General features: G+C 37.5%; 1 protein-coding gene across 14 annotated transcripts in view; it reads left to right on the top strand.

The window, feature by feature from the left end:
- The window catches only part of LOC123691161 (RNA-binding protein Musashi homolog Rbp6), a 390,351-nt gene extending 376,444 nt beyond the window's left edge, over positions 1–13,907 (top strand). For 10 of the 14 annotated variants that reach the window (XM_045635427.1, XM_045635425.1, XM_045635424.1 and 7 more), the window contains 4 exons: positions 6,414–6,479; positions 7,079–7,299; positions 8,865–8,930; positions 9,527–13,907. In XM_045635427.1, coding sequence (XP_045491383.1) covers positions 6,414–6,479; positions 7,079–7,299; positions 8,865–8,906 — 329 coding nt within the window. In that variant the 3' untranslated portion in view covers positions 8,907–8,930; positions 9,527–13,907. Of the gene's footprint in view, positions 1–1,341; positions 2,731–6,413; positions 6,480–7,078; positions 7,321–8,864; positions 8,931–9,526 lie in introns of those variants that run through there. The other 4 variants (XM_045635429.1, XM_045635428.1, XM_045635426.1 and 1 more) reach the window with 3 other exon arrangements.
- The last annotated feature ends 1,093 nt before the right edge of the window (positions 13,908–15,000 follow it).

Below are 15,000 nucleotides of genomic sequence, written 5' to 3'. Positions count from 1 at the left end.
TGTACGGTGTTTTGTGTTCAGTCAGCACATGCGTTATTTATCTAAGTAATACGTTAATAATATAAATCTTCTTCATATAGACCGTTAAGAGCTGACATCACAGTAAGTAGATATCTAGAACATAGGTATTAATTTCTAAATAATTACTCAGTTTAGAGGATGAGTAGGAATCAATCAAATTTTTAGATTTATTTTTCGTAGCGAAGTAAAATTATTATCTAGAATTAGTTTAGATTATTTTTGTTCGTTTTATTGATAAAAATACTATAATCGAGCTTGAAAGTGTTATTTTAATACCTTTATTATATATATTCGCTATAATTGTATTGTATATTTACGTAAATGTAAATACCTACTTTGTTTTAAAGTTATTTCTCTATTATATTTTAATATATTTACACTGCTTAAGCGATAATGTTACATTAATATTTATTGTTGTTGTTATGTAATATTTTTGGATGCAACTATTTTACGCTACACTCCTCGTGTTAATGTTATAAAATGGTTCAGTGTTTTTTAAAATTAATGAATAACGTTTCTCCATCGGCGCTATATATCAAAGGGATAATCAACGATTGATGATAAGCCGTTGCTTTATCGCCACGCCTCGCATACTTTATTTTTCAAAATCTTTAAAGGTTTTTTAATAAACTGTACTTTGGCATACTTATTCATCATGATATCGCCGAATGTGCGACCGTCCTAATCGCCATCCTCTAAACTAAGCATACATTATGTAATCTTTAATCGTATCATTAAATTAATAATGTGTGGCCACCGTTATAAACGATATTGATACTTTAAGGTTCTTATTAAATAAATTATGAAATAATTAGAATATTTGCATTCACCCTCTTAAGCATATCTTTCAAAATTTACACGGCCTCTTTTACGTTGTAGGCGTCCTAAAATAATCAGTATATAAATATTTAAGTATATATCCATACTATCGAGAATATAATAACATGTGCTACGTTCCCCTTCCTGCATTGTGGTTGTGCGTGATACAGATAGGAGTTTGGCTTATTACGAAAAGAGTAGTCAATAAGTGCGTGCTAAAAGTTTAAATAACCCCAAGTAGAAACCAGGAATTACTTAAAGTTTTCCCATAATCATTCGATGAGTAGAACCGTGGGATGTTCAACATCTGAACATTTTTGAATAGTAATACAATTTTGCTTTACTTTCCACGACTCTTGTAATTTAGAACGTAAACTCGACGTAACGAAGGCACTTTTTGACATACTTTTGAGTTTCATTTTAATTTGAGCGCCGCGGTTCTGCCCGAGTCCTTTCTAGTTCCGTGGCGGGCTTTGTAGCTGTTTTATTTTGTTGCCGCAGGTGTAGTGGGAGTTATACCACCGGAAAGTCGTCTGTTGGTCGGTGTGGAGTATGTAAACCCGAACGGGCTCGGACAGGGCTCATAGGTCGCTCGGCGACGGACCTCGCGCTACGAGCGGCCCTCGGCGCGCCTCAGCTAAACCGATACGTTACCCGGAAACCCAATAACGACCCTTGATATCTCTTTGATAAATAAATTATATTCCATCTCAAATACCTTTTAGTATCACGCCTTCCCCTGTCGAATCGAAGCTAAGGAATGCAATGTCGTAAGCACGGTACATGAACCGATAACGCACCGCGATTTCGCAGATGTCTCGTGCCAATCGCCCGGCTAGGTTTGCCCCTATAGCTCGATCGAATTTTAATAATTTAAAACTATTAACTAACAAAAGCGGTATCCCTCAGGAAGCAAACCAATGTTCGATTTAGGCATCGTTCGTATTGCACAAGTATTTCATATTTATATTGTAATCCATGTGTCAAATTTTTAATGTATTAAATACTAAGTCAACGATATTGTTCTAATCGCTGTTTCGACATATCGTCTTACTAATCTTAAGGTACTTATTATACTATTGTGAAGCCGCTCTATTTTAAAAATAAAGGAATTTGCCAATGTATAAGCAAAATGTCTTGTATTACTATCCAATCTCTTAACCAATCAAAACTAGCTAGAAGAGAAAGTTTAAAAGGAGAGGGCTAGCGTATGAAACATGTTCAATGCTTAATTCAAGAGTTCTGTTTATTTTCTGACTCATCTAAAGAGGCGGAGCCTTCCACTGAGCCGGTAAGGGAATGCGCATTGGAAATAAGTGCAGGATTTTAAGATAATCTGAAAGTAAGAAGTTCGCTCGTAGCATACATATGCGCTGTCGTCGGTGGGGGAGGCATGTAAGACCGCGGGCACGCCGCACGCCGCCGCATCTTCGAGATTCCTCGCATTCAACACGCTCGCCCTCAGAATGCAGCCCGCGACCGAACACAACTACTTTACATAGTTTCTCGTTAACCATACACTCTGTCACTAAATAACCTCAACTTTTAAATAAATACGAACTTGGATAACCGAATTATAAAATTTCACAAGACAATTTTAAAATGAAGGGCTTACTTCAGAGTTATAAAAGGCGGTTTAATTAAAACAATAACAGGGTTAGGCGGAGTGTGCCCGAGTCTTGCGTATCATGCCAACTCCAATTTTAATTTAAGATACGTGAGGGTTGAAATGTGTAGTGACATACATTAGTGCTTGTTGTAGGTCGACACGTATTAAGATTTATCTTTACATCTCGATGATATTGTCTTCTAGAATTTCTTATACGATAGATTTATAGTTAGATAGCTCTATTAGAAATGAAGTGCTCATTGGATGGGTCAGATATATTTACTATTTAGATATTTTTAAATGTATATAGATATATATTTTATAATACGCTAGCTTAGCTCGAATATTCATGTAAACTGTTGTTAATTACTAATCTTTAAATGTTTATATCGAAGATTCCTACAATTTATTAATGAACTTATCTCTTCTAGTTTATAAATATACGTGTATAATAATTGTGATTCACGTTAATGTGATTACAATTAAAGGCCAATATCAGTTTGATATTGCTACTCCGTTTTGAATTCAGACGGTAGATGTATTTGACGTTTTCGAATGGAAAACGGAAAGTATAGTGTTGAATCCAAGAAAAACAGCAGTTTGGTGAATGGAGTGTGCCGTCCACGACAGTCCTAGGGCGAGTAATATTTACTTTGAACATCTAAAGTTTGATCAGTACCACGTTGAAGATAGAATAGTGTAGGCAAAATTTGTGCGTAAAATGTGTGAACAGTAATTACGTGTAGAACGAAATAGCGTTGGAGAACAAAATTGAAATTAGAACAGCTTAGCCGATAATTTTAGACATTTATAGCATTAGAGCGTGAAAAGATATTTAAGTAAGAAATTGTAGACAATCTGGCAATTATAATATTTGACTAGCGGATTTTCTGAATAGACTAGACTTAGACGTTTTAAGTCGTGTCAGGCAGTTTCCTTTCAAATTAGTAGAGCTTACGTTTAGCGTGATTTTCGTGAGTTTCTGTGAAGGATTTGTATAATTAAATACCGCTTAAAACTTATCTTTTAGCAAGTAGAAGTGGACAAATGAAGTTATTGGTGGTGCAAACTCATTTTATAGTGGTACAATTGTTTAGATATAAGCCATAGAATAGTCTTAATATAATATTAAATTATTGTGCTTTAGGCATAATATTATGTAAAATAGGCTAGAGTTTCATTAAAATTGTTATTCTGGTTTTAAAGCTGTTAGAATAAGTAGTCATTTATAATTTCACAATAATCATAGAATAGAATAATTTTGACATAATCAAATTTTTGTAGTTTATTTGTAGTCAAAAAGCGGCATTTCCGCAAGTAAAAATATATAAAATTTGGGTAGACATGTTTTCGTAATTTGTAAATTTTTCGTATTTGTAGATATTTTCTGAAAGTTTTATGCCTTTATTGGTGTGTGATTCATAATACTTCGTTTCGCTTTTACAATGTGGCTTTTAATGTTTTAACGTTTTATTCTATGACTGAACCATTGCATGCGATTAACGAGCACGTCGAAACAACATAGTTTACTAACTCCATCGATCGAAGTAGCGAATCCTATAACACTCGCACGTGACTCGACTCATAACAAATATCATTTGACAAATAAAATCAGAAGATAAACGAACAGTCGTTCTTAGCAGCATTATAATTCGATTAACCGGCAACTGAGATAAATCCCATCGGCCAAAAACATTCAGAATCGGAACACGACCCCGTATCATCTTCACAGGGAGGGAAGTTATTGATGGCACCTATTAAAAATACGTTTTCTATACCGCGTGCGAGGGCAGATCTCACGTAAAAGCTAAAATAAAACATTTCAATCTCGAAGTGAGAAATGAAGTATGGGTATTACGCAGATGAGATATGTGACTCTACAACTTTTGAATACGAAATAATGTTTCCCTCCTAACTGCTGTAAATATTGGATGTTTGCATGCCATTCCGTTTTGTTATTTATTAAAGTTTTTGGGAACGAATATTCACCTATATTTTTTACAATCATATCAAAAGTTATAGTATAGTATACTGCGATATTTTTATGACTGTGGCTATATAAAAGCAGTTATTTATTCATTTTCATTAGTATATCATAAAGTGCATGACCAAACTTTCACAGGACTTATTTTGAAATTGTTATAAAACAATAAGTACCTACAAGCCCAACGTTGTTACAAGAATAGCATACTCCTTTAAGCCAAAAATATATGAAGTAGCTCGCGCATAGCTCATAAAATGATGTCAGATTTATCAAACACGAGTACCGTTCCAAATAAAAAGGCATGCGTAATATACTCATAGCATCTTTGGGGGAGTTTTACTGAGTACGCTTAGTGAATATTTTGCACGGCCGTCATCCCACTTGTGAAGAAGAATTATTAAGTTTCCTCGAACTCCGCAATTATGAAAGTTCGAATAGCTCTCGCAAGACGGCCTCTGAATTTATAGATGAATGTGTGCTACCCGAGAGGTGAGAGGCTTACTTGGGGTGCGAATCACCTCGTACCTCTATAAAGTCCCTACGAGTTCGCACCTAAGCCAATAAAACTGGAAATTGGCGCTGTTATCTCGAAAGTTCGTTTCCAATTTAAGGCCCTGATCAATCTTTATCAAATGTAAGAAAGATTTAAGGCTGTATCGCGATGTTTACTAGTCTAATTAACATAACATTGAGCGAGTTTATAGTTGTTAAAGATCCGAGAAACTTGGGATAACGCATAAATTACACTTGTAACGTGGGTATAACATGAGTAAATTAAACCTACAAGGGACTGGTGCAAAGTTTACGCCCGATACAGATATGACTGATGTAGATAACACTCGGAAGAGTAAAATGTTGAGGCCAAATTAATTGTAGTTGTCAAAGTACCTCATACCCTTACATATTACGTGACGACCGTCTTTTTTATGATACAATTACGGCATATATTACGTGCAGTAATTATACATGTAATGGGAAATTATATAACCAACATAATTTCGTAGTAATTTCGATAATACTGAAGGTAAAAGAAATAACAATTAAAATTTTATGTAGTTTGAGATTTCGTGAAAATAAGGAAGAATAGTCTATAGTGGAAAGACGTTAAACTTAAGCTATTAATAGCCTTCAAAACTTAAATAGCCTGTACACTGCAACGTAATGTTATTAAAATGTGTCAGCATTTTAGCGTAGAGCGAAAGGAGCGCGGCCGCGGACGCGGTACGTCGCCCTGCGCCCCGCGCCCGACTGCCCGCCGCGCCATCTATCATTCATCCTCCATTACTTATATTGTGCTTTTTTGCAAAGTCACTCGCAGGCCGGTAATCACCTGGTGCGGACTTCCATTTTTCACACTAAATCATAACTCGCGCATCTGTCAAAATAAAATTTGTCGTACAAGCCAATAGAGCTAATAGCGACCGTATGAGTGGGCACAATTCGAATACGGAGCCGTTTTCACACACGTTTACAGTCTATAATTTTGATGTTTATTTCACGTAAGTGGTGGAATATAAAATTGTGCGTAACGGCGCGATAACACGAGCGATGCGAGTGCGAATGCGAGCGGAGCCTTGCTACGTGCATGGTATGCTAATGCCTCTATTCAATAAGCAGACTGAGCGAGAATTCACGTCAAATAATTTACTGGATATCTTGTAAAAGTTTTTTCCTTCTGTGATTTATATTCGCGAAACTTCGACCTCTCTTTTTCATTTGAATGCACGTGAAATACTAACACAATATTTTTCCCCGACATAATCTTAACTCGGGGATCCGTTGTCCTCATTTGTCTCAAATGGCTAAATTATTCATGCATTTACGCGTGCTTTCCGCGTCGAATAAGTGCGGAATCTTCTGGTTAAGGACTCGGAGTTTTAGGATAGAGAGCATGACGGTCGATGGTTCAGTCATAGATGTGTGTTACAAGAGTGTACGTTCCTCTCGTGGAGAGTATGCGAACCGTGTATATGTTTGCAGTGGACCTGACCAACGGCCAACTCACACCGAATAACAACACACCGCTCCTCGCGCAAGCGCTCTCAGGTGAGGTCGCTAGCATACTTCACATAATTACCACACATATTACCAACACACTATGGCTTTGCTACAAATCGTATTTATTTTGTTTCTTGGTGGTGCCTTCGCATAGCGTTTGAAGCTTGGTTTATATTAGGTTCTAAGTCCGAGTGTCTGCTGTTGTTTGTAGTTATACGTCTCTGTACACTTATAAATCCAGTCATACAAAATCCACTTTCATCGTATATTTATCATGTTTTTTTGGGTATTTATCGTATTTAAATGTACTTGGTGTTGCTTTATGTGTTATGTGTTTTATTAATAAAACTAATCCCCATTATGCACGTCCTAAGTCTAAAATAATACCTTTGCCAAAATTTAAACAAATTGAAAACTTAAATATAGCTGAATATGTCATGTTACCCTGAAAATCTGTAACTTCAAAAAAATGCATTGACAGATGCGCAAGATTCGATGATCTTATCATTTCTGATAGAGCGAACTGTAAAAAAAACTTTTAAGCGCTCATACTTACACAGTTACCTACCCTGGCATAATTTTCACTATGCGTACGCGCAGCAACGTCCCCACATTTCTAAACAATAACGTCCAAATTATCTGCCTAGTGATGAACAACTACCAAGCGGCAGCAGCCGGCTTCGGACCACCAGCGTCGCCGCACACGGCCGGCGGTAGAGCGGGGTTTCCCGCCGCTAGCTCGCCGGGCCCGGCCCTGGACGTGTACGGCTCCGCAGCGGACAGCGTCGGCTACGTGCAGGCCGCCAGCCCCCAGCCCTCTGGATTCCCAGCCATCGCTGTAAGCCGCGCGCCCCTTAACTACACCCCGGTAAGAAATCAGGAACTATGATGATGTAAAAATAATTAAGGATTAACTGAACTGGGGCAGATTTAAAGTAAACGATACTATGTTCCTCGATGATCATATTATGTTTAACTTGCTTCCATTGTATATCCCAATCAATATCCAACGTAATGTGATAATAAGAATTGAACAGGTTTACATAAATATATTGTACTCGTAAAACTATCATAGTATATTTAACAGTATATACCATATCGTACCTCTCTACTCGAACAAGGAATAAGATAACTTTTATCCTTATTTTACTCGTGATAAATGGGATAAAGTTATTAACTTTCGATTACAACTTTTTTCATTTATAACGTTATGTTCAAAAATGCCTATTTCAGTGAGGTTCAAATAAAAGCAATTCATAAAATTGTCCCTGTACAAAGTTTCAACTGTCACAAAATTCAAATTAATGTTTGTTCTGTTTTGTTTTTCTTTCGGCAACTTTTGATTCGCACTGAAAGGTGTTGAAATTTATTTGTTAAAAGAGAAGATAACATTGTCCGGCGTTAAAATTGCACACAAAATATTAATTGAAATAGGTTTTACGATATAACGTTCCGAACATTTAGGAGGCGAGCTCCACAGACGCAATTAACAGCCGTCGACACTAAAATTTTAGCAAGACGTTCCAATCTCATTATGGAAGCGATCTTCCTTGTCGCTCTTAAGGCATAATCACCATAAGTTAGCGAGGAAGTGAAGCGTGAGAGATGTGATTATAAAGTGTTCCGAAATATAAGCGTGCGAGCGATGGCGGCGCAATCTACGCGGTGCATTGCCGCGGCTAATGGCTTTTTAAAACTGCGACCGCGCTCCATAACTGCTTCCAAGCGACGCCATCAGTCTTCATTGCTTGTCGACGCCAACACCGCGCTCCCGAGATCTTAACTCTTCACGTCCTATCTTGAGACATTTTTCAAAACGCTTTAAAGCTTCTATTCGTTTACATAATGTGAACATTAAGTCGGGAGTAAAGGAATTCGTATTTAAATTCATTTTACGTACCTATCCTTGCACCGATTCGTTCGAATACAATAGACATTATGAGTTTTTAGAAGACTAAAGTATTACAATGTAGATACAGTGATTTAAAGTAGCTTTAACAATTTATAAAAACCTGCATATTGATCGGATAGTACTGAACGATAAATGAAGTTGACGGTCGAAAGCCGACGCATATGGTTCTCGGTGTAAAACGGTCTTATTAGGTAACGAGTATGCCCCCACGGGCAATAACCATAAATCAAGGAGAACAAGCGGCGTAATTACCGCGGCCGAGCGGTCGCGGGCCGCTCTAACTGATCGCTGTTTTTATTTTGATGGCCGGCGAGCCGCTACCGCTTCATACACTGCGAACACCAAACTGAATACCTTTAAATCTGCCCCTGGAGAGGTTAACAACCAATCGATCGTTTTACATTCCCATTCAATTACTTCAACCGAACTTCGAAAATTAAAATGGAAAGCTTCATATAGCGGTTAGAACGTTTTCTTTTCTCGATGTGCTCAATGACTAAAATTATTTTTCCTCATTACAGGGACCCCTGATTCCTGCGGCTTTCACCAACGGTTATCATTGAAAGTGTAATAGCACAAATATTTACGTGAGTATTTTAAATGTATCTCGTTTCGCATAATTAAAATGTCGTTACGTGGAATAGCCTTTTAAAAGAACGAGCGTATGTAATTGTTGCCGCTGCAAATATGAACACTCGAGTGCTAATACTCGCGTTTTCACAAGCTGAGAATTAAGTCTAAAAGCACAGCGTTTATGTATTAAAATGTGCAATAGTTAAAATTGCTTACATGTGCTCGTAGTTTCATTTTAGCAGATTTATAAAAGAAAAACAGTCTCTCGTTGGAAAATTTTGTATGAAGTGAATTATGTCAGTGATTAAGAAAACTGCTTTGAATTCATAATAGAACAGCAGAACAGTTATTAAAACTCAGACTTTTAAATTGATTTAATGGAATAAATTACTGATATATCTTATAGATATAGACTGTGATTTTTTTAAAGTTTATATCACATTTTTATTGCTTAATACGAAAAAAAAGCTGTTTTTTTGAGGTGACCACCGCTGCCCAAAGGTGATTGCTTTGCCTGCTTTTGGCCTACCATGTTATTAAGAGCTTAAAACAATATAAGTAAGGTGTAGGATAGAGGGAGTCATAGTAACAGGCGGACGTTTGCGCACAGGTGGCGAGCGGCGTGGCGGCGCGTCTCGTGGCGAACCAGCTGTCAGCCGAGCCTGCATCCCCGCCGTCTCCTCGCCGCAAGCGCCGCGGCCGCGCGCCGCACGCGCACGTCGCGCCACGCGCCACAACGGCGACGGTGATCCAATCCGTCCGGCCACCGCGCGGACCGATCCGTCGACCGCGGCATCTCAATCTCATACCCAACTCTCCACTCCGACCCCCTCCCCCTCCCGCTCCCGATCCACATCCCCCTCCGCGACCCCCGGCCCCCGACCCCTCCGCACCCACGCCCCTCGACACACCCTATTGTAAATAATCTACTTTTTGTCGTGTGAACGAGAGATAGTTTATCGATTAAACAGGTATTTTTTCAAAAAATTCTCGCTTCGACTGTATCGTAGATGTGTTGTCAATAAATAATTAAACTAAAAAATACATTTCATAAGATAAAAGCATCTAGACGGTTTAATTGCAGGGAGGTGTATCTTTAAATATTTTATTATTCATAGTTAAATTACAGTTAAGGTAACTTGCATGTCTATCCCTCGACGCGCGAGACTTTTGGTTCGTTAGATAGCGACAATCCATCGGCATGTACGATCCGTGCCTATCCTTCGAATTTGAATTTCGTGCTCTAACATTTTCTGTAGGAAGTTTACGATAACAATAAGATTTTTCAGTGTTTATAGGGTTTCGGGCAGAGTTCGGCGCGTATCTGTAATAGCAATAATGTAACCCTTTCTCCGTGTTCCGCGTGAAGAGTTGACTTGGTAGATAGCGGTATAGGTCGGTAAGGACGGTCTGGGGCTCCGGGCGAGTCGCCGAGGCGCGGCTCCGCTCGCCGCCCGCGCCGCCGCCGGCCGGAGACAATAACGCGCTCGCCGCGCCGCCACCATCCTCGCTCGTCCACCGACACATATTTTATTCTATTTTTAATAATAAATTCAAATATTAAAGTAATTACTATACTACTATATTGCGCATATTTTATCTATAAATGTAATTATTTTCGCCTAATTCGAATTGTATAAAATCACCTCTTTGCATCGATGTTCTGTTTTGTAGCTGAAGTTTCTCGATTACTTCCCTATAAGACTACGTTAGTTATTCGTATACATACTATTACTTATATGTATTATGATATAAAATTTTATCCTAAGGATAACATCATCATTTTACGATTCATAAGGAAGTTTGAGAAGCTAAGTCGAAACATTTCGATATATATCTCTCATCTCGTTAAGATAATAATTCGTTTCTATCTTGTACCTTTGAATGTAGGCATTGTAATTATAATGAATACGATTTTGTGCATTACGTAATTAATATTTGATTATTTCTTAACGTTGTATTAACCTTAATGTAAGAACCACTGTTGAAATTATTCACGCCTCCGCTACGTGCGGGGTCACTTCGTACTTAGATCTATTTCAAGTTTTAATCAAGTATAAACGATAAATTTTCGAACATAAAATGCATCATACTTTCGCAATATAGACAATGTAATAAACTAAAGACAGGTATTTTAAGAAACATCAAAACGATCAGAGTCGTGGTAATAGAGTAAAATATGAAGTCAATTCATTAATACATATTCGTTAGGACATATTCGATGACCACTGTCTATTCGGCAACAGCACTGGGCGGCATGCGCACGCGCCGGTACCGCCCGCCACGGGCAGACCGCGCGTGCGTGTGCGCCCGTCTCGACACATGAGCACTCGGTTGCAATCATTCGTTATTTATTATTATTACTCATTACATCAATTACATTAATATTATTATAAATTTAGATATTAAATTTTAGGTAATAATAATGAACAATCTTTTAAATGCTATTATTATATAAATACGTTATAAATATAAATGTTTCCTGTTACAAAATATTGAAAATGATACGAAATTAATCAATATTCTTTTTAAAGGTAATTTATTATTATTACTTATGGGTACGTAGTTAATTGAATAAAGGATGTTTAACGGGGCGCGCCGGCCGCGAGCGGCTCGGCGGCGCGCTCGCTTCGCGTTTTTGTTTGCAGACATGTTCGCTAGTCGCTCCACAGAACGTTGCGTGAGCTCGGAGCTCCGGCGCACGGCCCAGGCCAGCCTAGCTGTGTCGCCGATCAGGAAACGCGACCGCAATTATGTTGTTAATCGTTAGCTAGGAAATTGATAATAAAACGAAGGTGTGAGTCTATTATAGGACCGTCGGAAAACGATATCATACCAAACAAATTAACGTAATCATTTGTTTTATATTTACGGTGTTGTAGGTATTTAAGACATTTTTTCTTAGAATATTTAATTATTATGAATTATGATGAAATGTTATATTGTTAGGTCCGGGCCGGCGGCGGTGCGATGCGCGCGCTCCGTTCCACCGTCGGCTTCTTCATTCACTCTTACATCCTCACTATAATTATATTTTCTTACCGACCTTTTTAATGTAGGAGAAGCGTACACGGCCGCTTATCCCCGTGCGAGTTCGAGTACAAACATACTTAATTATTATAGTGAGTGACGTTCGTTTCGCCCGTTCGTGAGAAGCCATCGGTTCGCCGCGATTGCACGAGACGATTTAAGACAAATACTATTGTATATACATAGATAGCCGCATGTAAAAAGACTTAGTCGATACCATCTGATCGATATTATTAGACTCATTCGAGCCGTAATCAGGATTAGCTTGACGAAGATATTAGTTTCATTATTTTTATGGTTCTTTAAGTTTTTGTAAGTTCCTTAGAGGTTAGATCGAGCACTGGTCATAACATTATCGCATTCGAGAATGGTTACCATATTGCAGTTGCGTCGAGAAAAGAGAGAGTGCCTAATAATATTATGACCGGTGTGTAGAGCTAAATTGCCGCGGTTCGGCTTGCGAGTAATCTTCTGTGCCGAGATGAAATCCCTCTGGTGAATTTCTAAAACACCAAACATGTTTGATTACTCACAAACCCAACAACGACCGCTTCCTCTCGCTATTGACATTCGCGTTAGTTGATTTCTTTCAGTCGCCATTTTAGAGATGTGTTCTATATCAAGGTAAAGACTACGTAATAATAAATAAGCGAGATCTCAAATTAATTTTAAAAATTCTTTATGTGATTCTAATATCGTATAATATCCATCTATATATAAAATTAATTAAAAAGATAATTTATTCTATTTTGTATAATACCTTTCTACATTAATTTACACTCTACTTATATTGTTATTAAAGATAATAATTAATTTTAAAGGAATAAAGTGACAGACTGGTAATGTTCGTAGAGTCGCCGTGGCGGCCTTAGACAGTAGCTTTGCATACTCGGCAATGGCCAACTTAATGTTCAAGGACCAAACGTATAAAATATATTCGCGTAGAACCGGACGCGCATTGGCTCCACACGAACCGATTCAAACTGTTCGGTATCATTGCAGCATCAGAGCGTGTCTGTGAGAGTTGCGTTTGAGAATTAAAGGCGGGCTTAGGCGACGCGCGCTGTGACGTCACGGACCATCCGTGCCCGCTGACTTTGCGTCAATCGATTGCTACGTCACGATCTTCAGCTGTATTGAACGACAAACACCCCTTCTTTAGATACTCTTAATTTAGTTATTTCAATTCATAGATAAATAATTTACTGACAAGAAAGGAATGAGAATCGATTCACAAGAAGTACGCGACACGCCTGCGGAAGGCGTCCGCGTCGGCCAGGGCGGCGCACGTGACGTCACGCCGCGCCACCGGCGCTCGCGCCTCTACCCCGGCATCCCTCCCCGCCCCGCGCAACGCCGCCCGCTTCATTTCGTTCTCGCGGTTACTTCTCGATTACGTGCTTCGCGTGCTGACTGATTTTCTATAGCAATAAAAATCAATTACCTAAGATTTTACATTAACGTAAATTTGGATTTATATACGTTCGAATTTGGTGTCATGTACATTTAAATTAGGAAAGAAGTTAATGATAGAGCGGACGAGCCGCGCTCTCGTCGCGGTTCCGATGCGTTATTTTCGTCATTTCTTCGTGTATAGTATGTTACAATGAATCTGTATACAATATGGATATAAATCGTATGATGAATAAATTAGTTTTTATGGCATCTCTTTATTAATAATGATAATATCAAACATTTTGTAAAAAGCGGTGGGTATGTCCACCGCCCCGATTTCGTGCACCCGTGCACTTTAACTTATTGGAATATTACATTATTATAACGTACATAATACTATGAGATATATAATCATACAGCCTCTCGGGGCGCGCGTGTATGGCGATGTATGTATACACATTGTGCAATGTACATATACCTATTATAATACAATGATTTAAGACAAGGTTCACATCGTGCCGTGTGTATGTGGTAATAATAAATATAATATGGACATTGTTCAAACATTAATCAGTTGTTTTATTTATATCCGAACCCCTTCCCCGCTCCTTTTCAGCTAGTTTACAATACAACTATACAATAGTAATGATTATTTTGCTGTGTAATATGGAAGAGTAACAGTAAGTTAATACACACATAATTTTATGTCATACTACTTCATAATATTAGTATGAAAGTTACTATGACTTAACTGAACCTATTTATAATTATCTGAATATTAATTATAAAAGAAAAAATATCATTGACATGACATTTGAATATGAATGAAGTTAAATGTTAAAAAAGAGAGAGAAATTAATTATAATGAATGCTGAATTCACATCATAAGAGCAATTTGTAAAGCTTTTCCAGGAAAATTGGAATATATTTTATTACGTACATAATTAGACCATCTAGTCTACATTAGATAATTTTGAAGTAAAATATTTAATAATTTGGCAGGATTACAATTTTTTTGAAAAATACACGTGCAAATATAAATAGGTAATAATTTTAATTAAATAACATAAAGAGCAATGTAACAACTCAACAAGAATACGACTCAACCGATTTTTTTCTTGATATATTATGAAAATAGACGAGTAGAAATAACCCTCTATCATGTAAAATACATGTAACAATAAGAATTTTATTTTCTAATATCCATCCATAATAATTTTCCAACCTTTACAACCTTTGACTGAAGTACGACGTTATTTCTTTTTTTCACAAAACTTACTACATGATGCTAACATTGACTGATTATTTAAACCTAAATTAAATAATTATATAAGAAATCATATTATGGGGCAAGTTTTCTTACCCAATTATCGCTTAGTAAACTATCAGTACCTATCTCCTTAACTCTCTTTGAGGTAGCTCTTGTGCGCTAGCTCTACATTAGATTCACATTTCATCTTCAATTTAACATATTGTTTTGTAGGAATCGAACTCAGCGCCCATAGCTAATATTCTGATCACAACGCAAAAACACAAAATATAAATGCGTCAACCAAACAAAGAAATTGGGAAAACAATATGTGCACATTAGACCCGACATCCAACCATAAATCAAACAATTTGAAAGCATGGTGAAACATACGCAACCTTGAAGGAACA

Source organism: Colias croceus, chromosome 4, assembly GCF_905220415.1.
Source record: "Colias croceus chromosome 4, ilColCroc2.1".
Classification (NCBI taxonomy): domain Eukaryota; kingdom Metazoa; phylum Arthropoda; class Insecta; order Lepidoptera; family Pieridae; genus Colias; species Colias croceus.
The sequence above is the reverse complement of the archived record's forward strand: the minus strand, read 5'-3'. Positions and strand labels throughout refer to the sequence as shown.